At 45.2% G+C, this 21787-nt stretch overlaps 1 protein-coding gene across 1 annotated transcript in view; it reads right to left on the reverse strand.

Moving 5' to 3' along the window:
- Positions 1 to 521: 521 nt before the first annotated feature.
- Positions 522 to 21787, reverse strand: part of LOC142803465 (chymotrypsinogen A-like) — a 45980-nt gene continuing 24714 nt past the window's right edge. The window contains exons 4-6 of the mRNA XM_075888576.1: positions 13375 to 13510; positions 10799 to 10938; positions 522 to 760 (exon numbers count right to left, since the gene is read on the reverse strand). Of these exons, the coding sequence (XP_075744691.1) occupies positions 557 to 760; positions 10799 to 10938; positions 13375 to 13510 (480 nt within the window). The 3' untranslated portion in view covers positions 522 to 556. The remainder of the gene's footprint in view (positions 761 to 10798; positions 10939 to 13374; positions 13511 to 21787) is intronic.

Genomic DNA, 21787 nt, shown 5'->3' on the forward strand with positions numbered 1-21787 from the left:
GCACCTCAAAGAGCTTACCTCGAATACTGACCTCTGCGTTGTAATGAAATGGCCGTTATGGTGCACGTCTGCTGACCCGAACGTGTACAATTTGATTGATATGTGGGGTTTAACGTCCCAAAACCACTATATGATTATGAGAGACGTCGTAGTGGAGGGCTCCGGAAATTTCGACCACCTGGGGTTCTTCAACGGGCACCCAATTCTGAGAATACGGGGCTACAACATTTCCGCCTACATCAGAATTGCAGCCGCCGCCACCGGGATTCGATCCCGCAACCTGCGGGTAAGCAGCCGAGTACTTTAGCCACTAGACCACCGCGGCGGAGCGATGGGGCGAAGTTCTAGATGCTCTTATACTGTGCGGTATTCATGTTCATTAACGAACACAAGGTGGTGGAAATTTCGGGATCACTCCAGTACGGCGTCCTTCACAATCATCCCAAATCCAGATACTTTTATTTGTATACTGCCAATCTAATACAATAAAAAATATAACAAAAATGATGTTTGAAAATATATTTAAGGAGTATTTACTTGAGTTTATTATGAAGTTCTAAACAATCTTGCAGATTTTAGATTTTTCAGTGTAATTACTGGCTTCAATGTAAGGCAAAATAAATGTGTCTACTGTAGGAGGCACATTCGTAAACAGCAATGGGTCGTCGGGGTTGGCACACTTCGCAGGTCCACCGGAAACGACGCCTTCTAGAAACCATGCACTTCCTGAATTCCATACGAGAGGACCTCCGCTGTCACCCTGAATAAAGCCAAAGTTGTGATTATTCAACATATTCAAGTCAGTCTTTCATTACGGGTGCATTCATATAACAGATTACACGTGCAGTGTGATCAACTTGAGGATAAAATTGCTCAAATTTTTACCAGATACGACGAAGTACGCGTTCTGTTACCACTTTGCAGACTTGGGTGTGACTGCTCTGAGAGTGCCATTGCGATATAAGATTAAAGCAACTACGATGACAACAGAGCAGTAGAGAAATATTGAAAATGTGGCAGTGAAAGACCACATTTAGTTGAAAAAAAAAACAAAGGAACAGGAGAGACAGGGAAATGTAGAATATACGAATCCACTCTAATCAACTTGGTATAAAAGCTACAGCAGTCGTCTTTTTCTGATACTTCGTTGAGCTTGCGCACTAATGTAACATACCATAGAGTGAATTTTCATTGGCGCTTATAGTATAGAACAGTTAGGATTGCCCGTCATAAAAGGAAGAAGAAATTGGAAGGACGGGCTGCGCCTGCCATCTTAGAAAACAGGTTTGGGTCCTTGTCAAAAAGTGATACTGCCCCCTGTAGTTAAAGGGGGGCAGTGCTACTTTCAATAGTGTCATGCTGACTTTTTTTCCTTCCTCTCAAAATCCCCTTGCAACCTTCATGTTTACAGCCATCATTCGATTTTGATTTTTTTCACCAATATCTTTTGCGAGACATGCGTATGCGCAGCTTGTTTTGTTGTTGTTGTTATTACTATATAAAAAAATTGTCGACATGAAAACTTCGGCAGATCCCGCGTACCTGGGAATCGAATCAACGCTATGCGAAGCATGCGGAGGGAGGTTGACGGTGTTCTGTGTTGCATTTTTTTGAGCGACACGTCATGAAACGATTCTAAATATATATATATATATATATATATATATATATATATATATATATATATATATATATATATATATATATATATATATATATATATATATATATATATATATATATATATATATATATATATTGATAAGAAGTATCACTACCAGGAAAAACAAGGGAAGCGCGGGTAGAGAATGAGGACAACGTTGCCTCCACTGCGATCCCTCTGAGTAGGTACGAGCCATGGCGGTGGAGATCATCATCATTATACGGTGATCGCGGACTCAGGGCCCATTAAACTGCTTAACTCCGTGTCTGACGTGATGAAGCATTGTCGTACCTTTGAATCCCTCAAGATGCGACGAATTTCTCCTAAATTCGGCCGCCTGTCCAACGTCCCCACTGTTGCTAGTGTTGAAACAGTGCCGCCTGACGACCTTGCTTTGACCATACGTCAGAGAAGAGCTGCTTCGATCTCAGCAGACCTATCATCGCCCCAGTGATTTTCAGGATGTGTACGTAAACGAACCAGAACGTGGGAGGACTCCTGTTTCTCTTCCACCATGGCAACCATCGATCAACGCTGCAGACGCTTATGAATATCAAGGCACATGGCAGGCTGGATTCCCCCGTCATCCAACTCCCAACTACGAACGAAGTTTTCGCCTGCCTGTTTACCCAACATCGCCTGCCTACAGTGCCTCTGAAGGGCGGCACCACTATCCCATGCCTTCCGAGAGGAGTCGTTACTCTGGGCAGCCACGTGCCCCTCGACCAATTCCGGTATGCTACAACTGTGGCGTCCCGGGTCATATCGCACGTTTTTGTGACCACCGCCCATATCAGCGACAGTCTTGGCCTTTGTATCACCAACATTTCGACTATCCGCACTCCACGTCACGGAAACCACGCGCACCTACCGGAACACGCTACCCCTCGCCGGCCTCTGATCGAAGTTTGACGCCACCTCCAGCTCCCCGTGCTTCACGATCGCCATCGCCACGGCGACGCGCACGTACACCGCCGCCGGAAAACTAGTCGGTGCGGCCAGTGGGGGTGAAGCCGCAAGATTACAGGTGCTATCTACAGATATACCCCCGTCAGCGTTTATGTTCAAGAACCAAGTTCGTGTAGTTGTCGATGGAGTGGCTACTATGGCACTTGTGGATACAGGCGCGACAGTCTCGGTGAAGAGTGTAAATTTTAAAAACCTCCTGGGACCAAAAGTGATGTTTTGCCTGAACCGTGGGGCGACATTTCGTGGTGTAAGTGGTGACGTGTTGTGTCCGGTGGGATACTGTACTGTGGACGTCTCGCTGTGTGGCAAGGTGTTTTGCACAGAGTTTGCGGTTATTCCGCGGTCTACACATGACGTTATCTTGGGTATTGACATCTAGTGTGAGTGTGGGGCAACTGTAGACTGCAGAAGTGGGCATCTTTTTATACACGGTACTTTCCCAACGGCGCTCTTGGAAAATTCCCGTCCGGAGGAATGCATCTTTTTCGTCTCCGTGGACACAGTCGTTCCTGCATTTTCTGCTGTGTGTGTTCCCGTGACATGTTCTAGCAACAACTGTGGCACGTTTGACGCCACGCTCGAACCGATTCCCTTGGCATGCCTGAAAAAGAACATTCGCATTCGCCATTGCATAGGGCCAGTCGTTGATGGACGGGCAGGTGTGTGGACAATGAACAGTTCCATGGAGCCTGCAATTCTGCCAGGCGGCATGAAACTTGCAGTATTTAGACCCGAGTCATGTACGACGCTGGTTGCGCTTGTTGATGCTACAAGCCAATATGAACATCTAGGCTTAGAAGGTTCTGAAGATGCCCAATTGCTACAAATGGTCAGCAAGTCACTTGACCAAAGCGAACGTCATACCCTGCTCGACGTTCTGTCTAAGCACTCGAAAGTGTTCGATTTTTCTAAATACAGCCAAAGGCCCTTAATCCCAGCGTCCCAGATACGCCACCAGATCCACACCGAATCGGCGCATCCCATTAGGCAGAAACCTTACCGAGTGGCACCATCGGAGCGCAAGATCATCAACGAGCAAGTTCAAGAGATGCTGGAAAAGGGAATAATACAGGAATCGGCGAGTCCGTGGGCTGCTCTCATCATTCTAGTGAGGAAGAAGGATGGTACGTGGAGATTTTGCGTTGACTACCGCCGACTGAATTCTGTTACCAAGAAAGACGTCTATCCACTGCCGCGTATCGATGACGCTCTAGACTGCCTGCATTCCGCGTCCTACTTTTCATCTGTCAACCTGAGATCAGGTTACTGGCAAATTCCAATGCACGCAGCTGGCAAAGAAAAGACGGCATTTGTTACGACCGACGGACTTAACGTGTTCAACGTTATGCCATTCGGATTATGTAATGCTCCTGCGACATTCGAAAGATTTATGGACTCTATATTGCGTGGTTTAAAATGGCATATATGTATGTGTTACCTTGATGATGTCGTAATTTTGGGCCGTACGTTTGAGGAGCACAACACTCGCCTAGACCTCGTGCTCAGCTGCATTGGAAAAGCTGGCCTTGTATTGAATTCAAAAAAGTGCCACTTTGGCGAGCGACAGACATTGGTTTTAGCACATCTCGTCGACAAAGATGGCATTAGACCTGACCCGCAAAAGACAGCGGCCGTTGAATTGTTCGAACGTCCTAAATCTGTGAAACAACTGCGTAGCTTCATCGGGCTCTGCTCGTATTTCCGCCGGTTCGTACCCAAGTTTGCGGATGTCGTTCACCCCCTGACGAGCCTTCTACCCAAGAACAGCCCGTTTCAGTGGACCTCCGAGTGCGATGCCGCTTTTCACAAGATGAAGTGTTTGTTAAGTTCGAAGCCAATACTTCGGCACTTCAATCCTTCGTGACCCTCAGAAATTCACACAGACACAAGTGGCATAGGTATCGGTGCTGTTCTCGTTCAGCGTTCTGGCAAGAAGGAACACATTGTGGCGTACGCAAGTCGTTCTTTAGGCAAACCTGAACGCAACTACACAGTGACCGAACAGGAATGCCTAGCGGTAGTCTTTGCCGTGCAACGGTTTCGCTCATACATCTATGGTCGCCCGTTCACTATCGTCACAGATCACCATTCCCTGTGTTGGCTGGTCAACCTTCGTGACCCATCCGGCCGCCTCGCACGATGGGCCATTCGTTTGCAAGAACATGTCTTCACCATTTCATACAAGACCGGCCGTCTACACGCTGATGCGGATTGCCTCTCCAGAATGCCGCTACCATCGGCAGATTGTGAAGACGATAGCTTTGACCACCTTATCGCTTCGCTGTCGTCTGGCTTTCCCGATGCCGTGACTTTCGCCGCTGAGCAGCGTAATGACCCAAGCTTGAAAGCTCTCTTCCCTGGAGCGAGAAATTCATTAGGTGAAGGCCGATTCTGCGTCCAAAATGGTCTTCTTTACCATAGAAACTTGTCCACGACGGGCTCCCGCTTTCTGCTTGTTGTTCCTGCGTCCCTCCAAGCGTCTGTTCTGCGTCTCACGCATGATGACCCCACCTCTGGCCATCTAGGCACTGCACGAACACTTAGTCGCACGAAAGAGCGGTTCTATTGGCCGAAAATGAGCAAGACAGTTAAGAACTACGTGGCCAGCTGTATGCAGTGCCAGAGCCACAAGCGGCCCTCCTCGGGTCCAGTTGGTCACCTGCAACCTGTAAAGCCTCCCGGTTCTCCTTTTGAAAAGGTTGGCATTGATCTGATGGGACCATTTCTACGCTCCTCAAAAGGTAACCGGTGGATAATTGTGTGCGCCGACTACCTGACGCGGTACTGCGAGACGGCTGCCTTATGCTCTGCCACGGCAGTCCAGGTTTCGGAGTTCCTGTTGAATTCAGTCATCCTCCGACACGGACCTCCTCACGTGATAATAAGTGACCGTGGACGACAATTTACTGCTGATATTGTCGAAGTATTACTTCATTCGTGTGCTTCCAAGTTCCGACACTCAACTGCGTATCATCCACAAACTAACGGCCTCACCGAGCGCACAAACCGAACGTTGATCAACATGTTGTCAATGTACGTCGCCTCCGACCACAAAAACTGGGATGAAGTTTTACCATTCGTCACGTACGCCTTTAACACGTCGAAACACGAAACGACAGGCTACAGCCCTTTCTATCTGCTCTACGCTCGCTCACCTCAACATACGCGGGACACTATCTTTCCTTTTGTCGTCCATGACGATTTAACAATTGCGGAAACTTTGTGTCGTGCGGAAGAGACACGTCGACTTGCCTGCCTACGTACACTGGCAGCGCAAGAGTCCTCCAAAACTCGCTAGACAGTCAACACAGGCATGTAACCTATGCCCCCGGTGATCTAGTGTGGGTGTGGACCCCAATACGCAGACGTGATCGCGGACTCAGGGCCCATTAAAAAACCCTATTAATTTACCTTGCCTCGTATATATATATATATATATATATATATATTGTAGTGAAGAAGATGAGGCTACTCAGAAAGGCAGGGGGTATGACTCAGTCGGTGAAGAAGACGACGTTTGGTTAACTGGGGACTCAGGCTAGTTCCGCCATTACCGCTTGACGTGTCGTGACCGCTCTCCTGTTTTATAAAAGAGTGCCACTCTAAAACGTCTCATTATAATTGGTGGAAGTGCTGGGTAACGCCTAATCCTGGAATTGCGAAACTGTACGTTGCCTCCATTTGCTACGATGTCCACGAACGACGATCAGCAGGCGGCCGCCTCGGCTCCAACTACTGCAGCTCCTGTCTGTCTCGCCTCCTTTCGGCAACGCGATCCGCCTACCTTCAGTGGAACCGATGACAAAGACGTGGAAGACTGGCTCGACGAATACGACCGGGTGAGCAAGCACAACAAGTGGGACGATGCGCACAAGCTTACTGTCGTTCAATTTTATTTGACCGACGTCGCCAGTCTGTGGTACCGTAATCACGAGAGAGACCTCCCCACCTGGTCGGCCTTCCGAACGGCGTTTGCGGACTTGTTTGGCCGTCCAGCGCTTCGCAAACTACGGGCCGAACAGCGCTTGCGTACTAGGGCTCAGCAGAATGGTGAGAATTACACCAGTTATATCGAAGATGTGGTCGACCTTTGCCGGCGTGTCAACTCGGCCATGACAGAAGCCGAGAAAATCAAACACATCTTGAAAGGCGTGACCGACGACGCATTTCAGATGCTTGTCGCCAAAAGCCCGCGAACGGTAGCGGAAGTGGTCCAACTTTGTCAGAGCTATGATGAGCTCTGGAAACAGCGTGACACCACTCGTCGTGCCAGCACGCCATGTGCAACAATCTCCGCTTTAACGTCGGCTGGCACTGCTATAGACCACACCACTTTGCTTCTCGAGATCAAGCAATTTGTACGAGAGGAGGTCGCACGCCAGTTGTCCCTCGTGCCTTATACCTCCGAAGGTGCCCCATCTACTTTAGCGCCATCAATACAGCGAGTAGTCCAGGAGCAAGTGTCCGAGGCGCTACCAACAGCTCACGCACCACCGGTGGCTGCTCCATTGACCTATGCCGAAGCACTGAACGGAACCCGACGTCCGCCTGTCACGAATGGCCACGTTTCTTTGTCGCGAACGCCTACGTCCACGCACCCCTTTGTCGTACCGACTGAGTCATACCCCCTGCCTTTCTGAGTAGCCTCATCTTCTTCACTACATCTTCTTCACTACAAGTACTGAACAGCAACGCCAGAAACACCACCGCGATAGCCCGACGCCTCCGGCTTCTTATGCATCAGATGACCTTGTCTGGCTTCGCATCCCTTCAACCAGCTCTGGTCTCTCAACGAAACTAGTGTACAAGTATGACGGACCTTACCGTGTGGTTAAACAAACTTCACCCGTCAATTACATCGTGGAGCCGCTGGAGCAGCCCCATGATCAACGACGCCGTGGACGTGAAACCGTCCACATAGACCGCCTAAAACCGTATTACGATCCCTCTATTGTCTCGTGCCCATGAGTCGCCAGGATGGCTCTTTTCCGGTGGGGAGGAAAATGTAGTGAAGAAGATGAGGCTACTCAGAAAGGCAGGGGGTATGACTCAGTCGGTGAAGAAGACGACGTTTGGTTAACTGGGGACTCAGGCTAGTTCCGCCATTACCGCTTGACGTGTCGTGACCGCTCTCCTGTTTTATAAAAGAGTGCCACTCTAAAACGTCTCATTATAATATATATATATATATATATATATATATATATAAAGACCAGACTCTAGGCCGAAACATCGAAATAAACCACGTTGTGACCGCTCACGGAGGCTCTACTGGACTATATATATATATATATATATATATACGCTTTAAGGAGCCAAAGTTCACTATGAAATGCTTTGCGTTTAAAACAGTAACTTTCCTCATCATATTCCCCACTACAAAGAACCAGCTGCTTCAACTTGGAATAAACTCGGCTAGTTAAAGCAGTTTACAAGGCCTACCAAAACACTTGTGCTGAGAAAGGACTATTACATAGGAGCTATGACGTGCTTACTCCTCCTGCAATTGCATTCGACACAAGCAATCTTGAAAACAATAACACGCTGCCACGCTACCTTGTCAACATTGCGACTTCAACATCGCATTGTACACAATGCGACGACGCTGGCTCGTGAACAAAAAATTAGGGTAGACAAGTACTGGAATCGTGTTTGGTCCATCGCGAGAAAGTTGGCGGGCAACAACCGTGGTCCCGACGTTTACAGGAACTTATGAGACTACCAGTGGGCTAAGCGACCTCTGCTGAATTTTTCTCAGTATACGCTGACTCCGCCACCCCCATATGTTGGGAAACGTCTATTTACTTTTCTTATAATTCTGTGAAATCACGTCAGAGTAAATCTTTTAGAATTAACACTTCACCCGGATTTTCGATCGTTCTTGCAGCTATTTTTTGCTTTATAAACAACTAAGTGCCATGAAGGAATCAGTAAGCTAATGGACAGCATAGGTGATGCCATGTTATGCCACGTTTTGCAGTAGACCAGTGTATTGCGCTCGCAAAGTTAAGCTTCTTGGGACCTGGTGAATGATGCGCGTGCGCGATACCGGGAGATGGTAACAGCAACGGTTACGATCTGATAGTGACGCTCAATGTTTCACGGCTAATTACAACACAAGCACAGAAAAAAAAAACAGATGCAGGCCTGAGAATATTTTCTTACCAGGCATGCGGCAAATTTTGCGTGAAGATTGTCCAGGCAGTCAAGTGAGAGCAATTAAGATGTGCGATGAATCTAATATGTGTTTCAATTTTGAAATTTAAATATACGGCATGATTCGAACTTTATGCTGAGAATTCTGATTATTTTATTGCTGAGGTTGGCGAGGTCCACACCTCCCCCCCCAAAGGCTGGGAAGCTTTTGTGGATTAGATAATAAACGCGAAGCATTTCTTAGCGAACTTCAGTGACTTTGAGCGTATCTATCTATAGCTATATATATATATATATATATATATATATATATATATATATATGTATATATTCATCTACCTAGCCACCTACGACTTTTAGCTCATCTCTTAGTCGTTGGGTAATGGTATTGATACGGAAACCTGTATAGCATAACATGACTGTATGACGAGCACGAGTGACTAATCATAACAAGAAAACCACGACATACATGTCAATATTTGCAAATCCTGTTTTTGCTTCTCTCTCAGTGGTTTCATTCACATGACATATTTCAAGACTGGTATGGTATGACATGACTACATGGCGTTCATAAGTGACAGACCAACGTGCAAATCATAACATGCATGCCATTTAAGTCATTACTACTCGCCACGCTCATGGTGCAGTCGTGGTCGTTTCGCTAGCCTCACATATACCAAACTTGTTATGGGACGTGAATGAATAACGAAGACAAATGACAGGTGAAAACATGAGCTTGACATGCGTTTTATGTAAAACTTGACTACATGCTACGCTCAAAGCGTGCTCCTGGCTGTTTCACTAGCTCCACATATACCATATATGGTATTACGTGACAAAGTTGGACGACAAAGGTAAATGACACGTCCAATTATAGTATTCACGATAGGTGTGTCATGTAAAACATGACTACATGCAGCGCTCATAGCGTGCTCGCGGCCTTTTAACTTGCTCCACATATACAAAATTTGATAATCATGACATAGAATTCATGTACGGCATAATTTACGTCCGATTTATTGATTGATTGATATGTGGGGTTTAACAGCCCAAAACTACCATAGGATTATAAAAGACGCCATTGGGGAGGGCTCCGCAAATTTATACCACCTAGGGTTCTTTAACGCGGACCCAAATCTGAGCACACGAGCCTACAGCATTTTCGCCTCCATCGAAAATGCAGCAGCCACAGCACGGATTTGATCCCGTGACATGCAAGTCAGCAGGCGAGTGCCTTAGCCACTAGAACACCACGGCGGTGCATAATTCACGTCCCCTTATTAACGTTGTGCTGATTTTAAAGGGTCAAATCAACCTCTCTCATTCGTGCTTCGCATATCATCAATCGCCACTGTACGTGGTATTTGCCAATTTTTTCGTACCAAGGTTTAATCTAGTCATTGTTCAAATAAGTGCTCTCTGAAGTCGGGACAGCGCAAGAATACATTGCTAAATGACGCCTGTCCTGCGGTATGCCAAACAAAACTCATGAAGGAATTTACGTGCGCGTGGATTTTCTGTACTTTGTAGTTTTGAATGCGTACCTCACGCCAACTGACTTTTGCATATGGTTGAGTAAAATTAGATTACAAAGTTTTCAAAAAGAACATGCCGAACATAGGACGATGTTTACACGATTGCAGAGCGACTGATTCTACTGTGTAGTGAACGGTACGAAGAAAGCTTACGAATTTTCATTTATCTGATTAGTTTGTCTTCACATGTCATCTACCAGATATTGCCAGGAATCATCTGGTTTGATTTTGTACGTTTCAAGTCAAAAGAGAAATGATGCATAAAACCCAAAGTGAAACTGCTGCATCAAATCCAAATGATGCACTTATATTGCTGTGTGTGAAGTAATGACGTTAAGGGATAGTGATATGTGCTTTGCCCACATCCACAAAGGGCGAAGTAATAACAGAGAAGCTTAAAGAAACTTTCCTTTGTTTTTCTTTATGAAGAAAGTATTGGGTGTATTCTTATATATACTTTTTCGGTGATTCTTACCTTGCACGAAGAACCAAAATCATGACTAGTACACAACACGCTGTCTGGCAACCCTGTGCCGTAATCGTCGAAGCATGTCTTGTGCGATATGGTTCTTGTGCGCAGCTGTTTGAGCCTAGGTGATAGCTCAGGGCTGTTCACTGAAATATGTAAAAAAAGTCAGCGAACCGTCGTGAAAGTACAAATCTTCCAGAAGACCTTTGGAAATGTTACATCATTCAAAAATGTTGAAGCAGGAAGGCAGGGGGGTTAATCGACCTACCTTCCTTTTTTCTCGTTTCTCTCTTTTCATTACGTAACGTCTCTTTTAGTCGTTTTGACGATCGGAAGAAATTCTAGTGCCACACATGCCGCATAGAACTTCATGGTTCTATGAGAATCCTGGACAGTTCCTCAATCGACTTCAAACAAACAAACAAAAAAAACCGTTTCGTGATATCAGAGGAACCCTTATAATAGTACCCAAAGCGCAAAGCTTCAAGCAATAAAAATGCACTTTCTTCGTGGTGTGCTGCCAAAACGGATAATGATCGGCCTCACTGCTACCCTTCTGCAACGTACCTTGCCTCCGACGTAACAGTACTTCTATACGAATAATGGCAACTTGCTAGCAAATAGCAGTGCTACTGCTTCCTAAACCTTACCTTGCTCTTAACGCCCACCGAAGCTTAGGAAGACACTTACGTTCAAGGTGTTGTTGCACAGACTGCTTGTTCTATTATCATGATCAATCACACCGCTTTGATAACTTTCGTGATTCCTAATGATACCGGAATATTTTCCGCTGCAACGTCATACACGAAGATGAGAACCGGTCATATCTTCATTCGTTTGCAATCACCTTTTCCTGGGCGATTTTACATCGTGCAAGTGTCAAAGAAGACTAAATTTATTGTATGCCAGGTAACCACCATAGTATCAAAAAATGAACTAAACCTATCAACACGACAAGGTTCATTAAACAATTTGCTTCTAAAATAAATATTTATCATGTGACATAAAAAATCAAGGATGGTGGCACGCACAGTGCTTTAATTAAAAGTTCTCCTATCCTCATGATATCGACGTGTGCGCATACCTGAGGTGCACGCGTGCATTTTCAGCACGAACACTACCTATTGAAAAAAGTAGTGACATAAAGGATGAAGTGGCGCGTTCGTTCTGGCAGGAAGAGACCTGTTAGTTGAGTCCCTTATCAGAATTGCCTCCAAACACCTATATTTCAGGGAGTTTTGGTGTTTTTTATCACAAATAGTTGCTAAGACTGTGCTTTAGTTGAAAAGGGTACAAGGTGGCGTTCGAGTAATAGATACTTGAATTTCTTTAAACAAATCAAATATGCAAGAAAATACATAGCATTTGCTCCACCCACCATATAATATACAGAATACGGACCGTCGCTGTAGCCTGCGTTTGGATTAGTGGACTCGTTCTCGTCAAAATATTCTTTGTAGGCGTTTGCTCCAGTGGTGTTCATTGTTCAACCATATTTCATCCGTCAAGCCTTCATTTTTCTGTCGACTTTCTTCATGTTTTCTTTGAATTGCTCGGAATGTCTGTTTGAGCAACATATGAAATGAATATACAATTTCGGGGCCAAGGATGCCGGAAAGCCTATTAGAAGAGGCAGCATACCCTGGAACTAAAATCCATCTGCCATTCCCGTTCGCCACCAGCCTCCAAGAAAGGTTCGAATGGTGCGAGCTCCAGAAATCATGGAGGCATAAACTGCCTCGTGTGAATTTGGACCCAGAAGACCTAATTAAGGATCGCCGCTATCTACGCTTGACGTAGTATCAGTGCATTCTGACAGACCAAATAGGCGATATTCTAGTTCCCTGCATTCCGTGACTTTTTGGCCATATAATAACCCCATGTACTATTTACAATGTTATTCTATGAGGTCTTTAGAGAATCCAAGCATAAGTTTGAGCTCGATGCTCGCACGGTTCAAATAGGCACTACTGGTGATAGACGCGGATGGGTGGAGGTGGTTTGTCACCGGATATGGCAACGGTGGCAGACAGGACACGTGCGCGTATGCGCGGTTCAATCGGCTCAAAGCACAGCTAGTCAGCGGTGGTTATGTTGTGATGCACCACAGATGCCATCCGAGAGTGCTGCACGGGTGCAGAAGCCGGGGCAGCTGTGGCAGCCGTGTTTGGCAAGATAACACATCATAATCATTCTCAGTTACAATGTACGAATTGTCGCCGTTCGACGTAGCTTCGAAAGCCGATAATGTGTAACGGAGACTGTTCATAGTAATGCGTAAGAAAGTGATGTATGTATGATGTTTTGGGCAAAATACCTGCTGAAAAAGGAAAGATGCACCAAAACAGCGCCCTGCGTAGGGCTACTTCATCAGATAAAAGTCATGCCCTGGTCCGTTAGGAGTACACTGGAAATTCGTGCCAGGTTGATTCACTGCTCCATTGGTTATTTCGCAAATACGTTTGAATCCAGAGGTAATATGAAGTGTGTTTACACTATTCTTTCTCGATATGCTCATGAAAAAGTAGCGATTGAATTGAATGGTCACATGAGAATAATTCAGGAATCAGAACTCGACAAACCTTTATACCGTCCCCAACCTGTCACGTACATGTCCGTGTTTTCCGGGAGTTGGCGTTTTGAATCCGGCAGGCACACTTGACCAATTGAATCTGAGAATTCAACCTTTTCTTTCAATGTGAGAATGGCAATATCATTCTGAAAAAGGAAATCAGAAAACAATAAAATTCATCATGGAAACATTATGCAGAAATTTCCCAGGCAGACAGTTCCCACTTTTGCATTCGATCTATGTCTAGTGGCAGTGCTTGAAATACAGGTGCCTGTTAAGGTTCAGATGTCTCCACACATCTTTTTAGCACTGTATTCCCTGTTTGTGGCGATAGCACAACCGTTTGGAGGGGTGGCCAGTGAGTGAACCAGTTTGCCCTGTTCACTATTTCCTTTTCCACCATTTCTCGCCCTGTTCACTATGTTTCACTCATGCCCAGTCTATGTTTTCATGGTTGCGTTTTTCAACATTTTCTATGGTTGTAAGCGCCAACTCTTATGATGATGACAATAATTATGATGATGACAATTTTCTGTTGAATTGGCAACTGTAGGGTAGGTAATCATTTGAGAATATATGAGTAGTCTCCCAACGCAGGGTGTCCCAAATGTTACGCAGCAGAAATAAAAAATGAATACCATTAAGCGAAGCATACCTTTGTTTCTGCATATTGTTCTCATGATTCATTGATGTGTGGTGTTTAACGCCTCAAAACACTATATTATTATGAAAGACGCAGTGATGGAAGACTCGAGAAATTCAGTTAGTTATTTCTGATTATGTTTCTAACTTAAGAATATTTTAAGTATCAAAATCTACTTAAGGCTTTTGATGGCTTGTTCAAACGACATCTAATTACGTATTTTTTAAGAACGCACTCATTACGTTAGTGCTCTCTTGCCTAGTAAATAGATTTTGTGAATTCTAAAGAAAAAATTGCGCCAGGCCGGCGTGCAAGGCGCAGCACACGCAGAGCGAAAGCTATAAGAGCGGCCTTTGAGAGCCTTTTCTAAGCACTCATTGAGTAACTGCGGCCAGCCCACTTGATTGATACCAACTGCGGCATTATAAATAATAATTTTCGGGTAGTAGGCTGGCAATCGCTATGCTAGTTTTTGTCATTCGTCTGAGAAGCGTTGTATCTACTTAACACTCGCAAGGAACTTTGTACCAGTTGTTCATGCAGTAGCTGATGACGATGAGGAATTGCGCCTGAATGGGTGTACGCCACAGTTGAGAAGTGAACAAAAAGAAGCTTTTGTAATGGGTTGGATCATTGGAGGACCTACTCGTTACGCTATTCGCATTGCGCGACGACTTGTTGTTTTTTTTTGCTGTTTCGAAACGCTTTACAAGTCATAATAACGCGATTTTTTCCCGAAATCAAGCCTGCCTAATGGAAGTTTGCCAAATAGTCCCAAGCACCGGCGCAGCTCAGTGGTAAAATACTGAGCCGGCACCCAGCGCACCCGTGTTCTAGCCCCACTGTGTCAATCGTACTAAGGTTTTTTTTCTAATTTTGTGCGATGTGGTTACGGACACCGGCGGCGGCGGCAGTGGACAACTACGGCACCGCTCGTGACCATAGTTTTGATCTCATAGAAGCTTTTGTTATAAAATGACACGATACTGGCTGCTGGGCCCATTACGAAGCAGCAACCTCAGACAGTGTCAATGTGAGGTAGCATCTGAAGATACTGCCCCCATATTTTTGCGTCTGCGAGCATATTTACTCAGTATTTTTTATAATTTTCCTGATTAAGCTATATGCCTAAAAATGAGCTGGTGATTAGCACGATTCTTTGGACGCATATTGAATGAGAATGAATCAAACAAAACAGCAAAACGGGCGCTGTATCATCAGCTACGAACTAGTACAAACAAGCTCAATCCAGGATTCTCATTCGTGCGAAGCTGAAAATAGCGCTATGAGATGCTATTTGAGCATGTATACTTATGCCTCGTTGACATTTTAATGACTAGGTGTACCTGTCGAGATAAAACTTATTCGCTTATTTTAAATACCAAAAAACGCCACGCATGTGCGGAAGGCGCGACACAGTCACAGTGAAAGCTATAGCAGAATGGCCTTTCAGACAGACAGACAGACAGAGAGACAGACAGACAGACAGACAGAGAGACAGACAGACAGACAGACAGACAAACAAACAGACAAACAGGCAGACAGACAGACAGACAGACAAAGAACTTTATTGGGTCCTGAAAAACGCTACTCCTTTGGAGCAACGCCACGTGCCACTCCCACGTAGGAACGGGGAGGCTTAGCCTCACCGCTCCATGGTGGGCTCTCTGGACAGCCCGTAGTTGGGGTAGCAACTCCTAACTTCGTAAAACATAGTCCCAATCTTCTTCTGTGAGCCGACTTGGGTCCCGTAACGAGGGGCACTGCCAGAGCATATGTGCTAAGTCGCTAACCTCACCACAAACTGAACAAGTAGAGTCAAAAACTTCTAGGGAGACTATGCTGAGGAAAAATAAGCTTGGATAGGACCTGGTCAGGAGCATTCTAAACGTGATGGCCTGAGCTCTAGACAGCTTGTTGTGCGGAGGAGCGAATTGCCGCCAACTCAACTGGTAGTGTTTAGCTACTTCACTGAATGTAAGTAAAGCATCCCTGAACATCTCACTGAAACCTGCGGACCTACGTTCTCTCTAGAGCGGAGGGTTAGTGCATGCGCCCGGGAGTGACCAGTGACATTCAGGTTTACTGGAGAGTCCAGTAGGGGTTCGAGGTGTGCAGGAAACCAGGTAAATGTGTGGGGAGAAAGTGTTTTATTTTCAAGTAGTTCAAATACTTCAGTGCAGACGGAACCACAGGCTAAATCCTTGACCGCTAATCTTTAGTCGGTGAAGATTTGCGATCTACTGTCACCCAAAAGGGCAAGAGCTACAGCCAAATGTTCGGCTCTTGAAGGAGTAGAGTCCTTAACTGACGTAGCATTGATAATAGAACCAATATGAGCGACTGAAATAACAGAAAACCTAGCTCAGCGACCGTACTGAGCGGCATCGACAAAACACACTGAATGAAGATTGTTCCTGATGTTCTTCAGAAGTGTGATGGCCCTAGCCCAGCGCCTTCCTACGTTGTGCTAAGGATGGACGTTTTGCGCAAACGGAAAGACCTGGATGGCTGTACGCTGTTCATGCGGCAGTTGAAGACGGTGACCCTCTACGAGCGCCAGACTGACGCCTTGGACGAACAGAATCTTTCTACCAGCCCGGCGTAGACGACAGGTGCATTAGCTGTGCAGTCTCCTGGGCTTTAATGATCTCATCCAGGGTGTTATGAACTCCTAGCTGCATAAGCCGTTCAGTGCTTGTTCGCACGGGGTCTCCAACACCCTCTATTTGCTTTTTCTGATCAGAGTTTCCAGCTTCTTCTTTTCGAATCCGTACCAAGAGTGCATGGCAGACACGTACGTTATATGACTCAGGAAGAATGCATGAAGGAGCCTCAGTAGATTGTCTTCTCTGAGTCCCCCCCCCCCCTTCTGTTCAAAACCCTATGATCAACCTGATCATGTTCTCGGTCTTTGTTGAGTCTTAGCGATGGTGTGTTCGTTGTACCCGTGCGACTCTATAATCATGCCCAGCACTCTAATAGCGTCCACTCTTGAAATGCGGGCACCACTTCCGGTGTAAAGTAAAATGTCTACCTCTGATAAAGACTTCCAGTTTTTTGGCCTGCCTCCTTTTCAACTGCACCTGTCTAAAAGCAGCTCCGATTTACTTGAGGAGCGCCTAAGCCCTGTGCCAGCAAGGAAGAGCCCTGTCTGATCGATGGCTTCCTGGAGTGCAGTTTCGACTTCCCCTTTGCTACCTCCGGGACACCAAATGATAATGTCCTCAGCGTAAAGCGTATGGCTGATGCCCTTCACGTTAGATAGCAGTGGGGAAAACGATGTTAAAGAGAAGCGGGGATATCAACGCTCCTTGTGGCGTGCCTTTAGGGCCCAGTGCTATCGGAGAGGACTTCAGGTCTCTATATTGAGCGTGGCCTTCCTGTATTCAAGGAAGGAGCTGACGTATCTGTGGAAGGCTTCACCCAGTCCAAGCTCCGCAATGAAGTTTAAAATGTGCACGTTGGAGATGTTGTCAAACGCTTTTTCCAAGTCAAGACCAAGGTTAAATCTTACGTTCCTTGTGTTCACGTGTATGATTTGATGTTTGAGCAGTTTCATTGTGTCCTGTGCGAACAACGACGGACGAAACCCAACCATGTTGCTAGGAAAAAAGACCTTTCTTGTCAATGTACTTAGAGACACATTTGTGAATGACATGCTCCGCCACCTTGCTGGTACAGGTCATTAGCGATATAGGCCTAAGATTGCCTAAGCCTGGAGGTCGCCCCGGTTTGGGAATGAAGACAACCGACGCCATTTTTCAAGAGTCTGGAACAGAACCTTCTTTCTATATACGATTGATCACATTGGTAAGAAAATTGATGGATTCGTCTTCCAAGTTCCTGAGGCCCTTGTTAGAGGGCCCCGGAGCCGATCGTCCATTACGGTTTTGAAGAAGTTCCTAAACGTCGCTGGTGGTAAAGGGCTCTCCGAGCTCAGTGCAAGGAGGTTCAGTGTAATATCGATAGCCTGATCAGCTCGAGGAGTCAATGGTTAAATCTCTGCGAGCCGAACAATCCAGTATAGCGTCTTCAGAATCAGAATGTCTGGCGTGATGTATGAGTTTAGCAATGGCTTGCTTTTGATTACTCTTGAAATTCGACTCGTTCAAAAGGTGCCTTAGAAAATTCCATTTCCCTCCTATTCTCATTTGGCCGTCAACAGAATTGCCCACTCCATCCCACTGCTGCCTAGAGAGGGTCTGGAAGTGGTCCTCGATGGTTTGGTCAAGTTCTGCGATTTTCTTGCGGAGCCGATGGTTGAGCCTCTGCCCCTTACACCTATTGAGTAATGATTTCTTGGCCTCTAAGACATGCGCAAGGCGGCTGTCCATTCTATCCATTTCCAAACCCGTGTGTATCTTTTTTGTCGCCTCAGTAACGTCTTCCTTGAGCTGTTTGGCCCATTGATCCAAGCTGGGGTTGGATCGATTGCGGCTGCGGTGGCTGCATTTTTGATGATGGCGAAATTGCTATTTGCCTGAGTGGTCAGATTTGGGTGCACGTTAAAAAACCCCAAATGGTCGCAATTTCTTGACCCTCGTGTTTAGGACGTCTCTTCACTTAACGCTTCACCTTCACTTGAGAAAGTAGATGTGAGCGCCGTATCTAGGCACAGCAAGTCACTGCATATCAGCGATAATCTGCTGCGATTCTTGAGTAGCGCAGCGTCATTTTCAGTCGAGCGGCGGCGCAGTGCTCAACTCCGTCTGGTGAAGGGTGGAAGTCGAGTCGAGAAGCGTTTGTGAATACGGGGTTTAGCCGTCCACTACATCGTCTCTCATATTGATACGGTGGTTTCTGGACGTTTATCCCCACAAAGCAATCAATCTTATTAGCGCGATAACTTTCCCGGCATGACGCCCGCGTAAGGCAAATTCGCGAAGAAGTCTCAAGTACCGGCGTGCCTCAGTGGTACCATACTAGCCTAGCACGCTGTGGTCCTGAGTTTGAGCCTCACTGTGTCCCTGGTACTAGAGTTTTTTCTCACTTCTTGCAATAGAGGTTAGGGACACCGGCGGCGGCGGTGGCGGTGGTGGGCAACGATGGTGCCGCGCGTGACTTGAGTTGTGATCTCATACAAGCTCTCGCTGTATAACTAGTAAAGGGTACTACAGCATACTCGAAGAGTATGCATGCTTATCGTAACAACTTATAGTTCTTTCACGCGATTGCGTTAAAGAGCTTGTTTCGTAGAAACTCCGCTGTCGCAGTCAACGTTGGTATTAGTGTCGGCAAATAGGAACGAAGTAATTCTTGCGTGACCGATAAATCGGGAAAGATGCAAATAAAGAAACTTTGGGTCAGAGTAGAGATTGATCATTGATCATTTGCGGGGCAAGCGGATAATATGCCCCACTCCTACGCCTCTGCTTTGAATACAAAGACAATACCTTTCCTAATAAAGTGCTTATTTGGGCCAGTTGGTACATGATCAATGAAGGAAAAAAAAGAAAACCGCGCGTAACACAGGACACAGCTACATAGCAAAAGCAAAAACATTTCGTACACAAAGTGCTTGAAGTATACGCACTGGGAATGGGATGTCACTATTGCTTTCTACTCTTGAAGGTGAATCTTAAGGATATCTTTTGTTTTTTACCATGCTGCGTAAAACTTACCGCACCCTGTATACAATTTCATCAGAGTCCTTGTGCATTGAGTGCCGTCACTGGTTTCACTGTTAGCCAAATACACTGGAGGCCAGGAACTGCTTTTCTCAGTATGGGGTGTATCCGCTTTTCTCATGAGCACAAAACACAAAAGCAGAATTTGCGCTACCAATGTATGCTGCTTTTTTTTCAGTACGCCGTGTATGGTTTAACCTGAATCCTCTCCCCATGACAGATGAGAAGAAGAGGGTTTGTGCCTTTAACTCTCCTCGTGTGACATAGGTCATTACGCGCCAACTTTTCCAACCATAGCACTCGACAAAATAAATTTTTTGAACAGTTGTGAAAAAAATGCACGCACTTAAGAAGTTCAAGGAAGAACCTAATGCAAATCACTTCTGTGATCAAGAAATATTGAAAGGATTTATGAACGATACTGTTTTGGAGCACGTGCCAGTAGACGAACGTATAAATATGAATTTAGGTAGAGCAAATAGTAATGCTGAAGTTGAACAGATAGGACTATGAGTCGCCAAACAGAAGTGCAACTCACTCAGACTTACTCAAGAAATATATCTTGCGCATTGGGCTCACTCAGACTCCGCAAAATTGTCCTTGTGAGCTGGACTCACAAGGACTCATTCTCGCGCAACATTTCTTCAGCCGGACTCAGTGAGGCTCAAACTTACTAAAATATTACTCACTCAGGCTCCCTCAGAGTGACGGCGTGAGAATAACCTATTCTAACTCCGTGCTCTGATTCAGCCTCACGGCTCCATGATCTGAATCTCGTGAGAGAGATTACCGACGCATTCCTTCAACAGTTACTTTTTGCGATGTTCGACCATCCTGATTTCGTTAAAATACACTTGCTAATATTCGTTACTCCCTACGTATTGGTACCGATGAGTATATTGTAGATCTTACAGGATTTTTTTTCTAAAGGACGATTATTGATGAAACCAAGAAACTATTTTATTGAAGTGGCTGCGATAATTTTTCTATTGAGAAGTGTCTCTTCAAAAATTTTGTTTTGTTTTGCCAGAGTGTGGCACATAGGTTAAAGATAAGAAGCTGAACTACACGTAAACGCTTGCTTGACCTAATTTGACACGTCTGTGGCGCTCTAAGTTGAAAAGGGTATACGATTTCGAAGAATAAAAAAACCTTGTTTACGAAAATGATGATGCAAGTATTTCTCGTTTCATTTGAAAAAATAGATGTATTTAGGTGCTTGCCATGTGGTATTTGTTTAAGGAGCAATGTAAAGCAATAATAAAGAAATGAAAAAAACATTAATATACCCCTAACTTAAACGCCGCTATTCCTCTAATAATGCATCATGTTACATATCATGCACTGCTCCAAGAACCAAGTGGTGAGAAAAGGTGTTATATTCGAACACAAAAGTAAACCGGATAAATAAAATGCGAGCGTGGTCGTCTGCAGTGGATTCAGAGTTAATTTATGTGTTCTCCTAACTGCGCGTGATGTGACAGCGTGGCACGTGCTCAAGTCTTTCGTACGTCGTCCGCGACCAAACTGAGCCAATATGCCAAGGTAGTTGTGAATTCATAGTTTGAGTGGTTGCAGAAAGCAGATTTTGGTTCTAGTAGGATAGGTCTGTGCGAGAACATGCAAGGTTTTACAGTTGTTATGAGAATACTATAGTAAATTTCCGTGGTGTACGCGTCCGCCGCCGCCTCCGGTGTGCGTGAGCAACTCACTAAGTAGCGTTATCTACAAATGTCATTGATATAGTTTTACCTATTTTACAATGACCTTCAAATGTTATGCACTAAAAAAATCATCTTAAAGGATTTCAACAGAGAAAGCAAACACAAGGTATACCATATATATTATTTTTAAAACGTTTGACAGAATAGAACACAAAATTTTGTTTACAAAATTAGAACATTATTGTTTTCGAGGTGTAAATCTAAATTTTGTCAAATCTTACCCAGGCCCTACAAGGCAAAGTGTAAGCATTAAGGATAAAAGTTCTTCGCTAATATAAATAAACGCCAGTGTTCCGCAGGAAAGTGTGTTAGGCCCTGTTTTATTCAACATTCACTTAAAGCACAAGAAAAGAGTTAGTTAGAACACAGAATCTTCACTTTACGCAGATAATACGAACTTGTTCATTCAATCCGACGACGTGTCTT

Source organism: Rhipicephalus microplus, chromosome 3, assembly GCF_043290135.1.
Source record: "Rhipicephalus microplus isolate Deutch F79 chromosome 3, USDA_Rmic, whole genome shotgun sequence".
Classification (NCBI taxonomy): domain Eukaryota; kingdom Metazoa; phylum Arthropoda; class Arachnida; order Ixodida; family Ixodidae; genus Rhipicephalus; species Rhipicephalus microplus.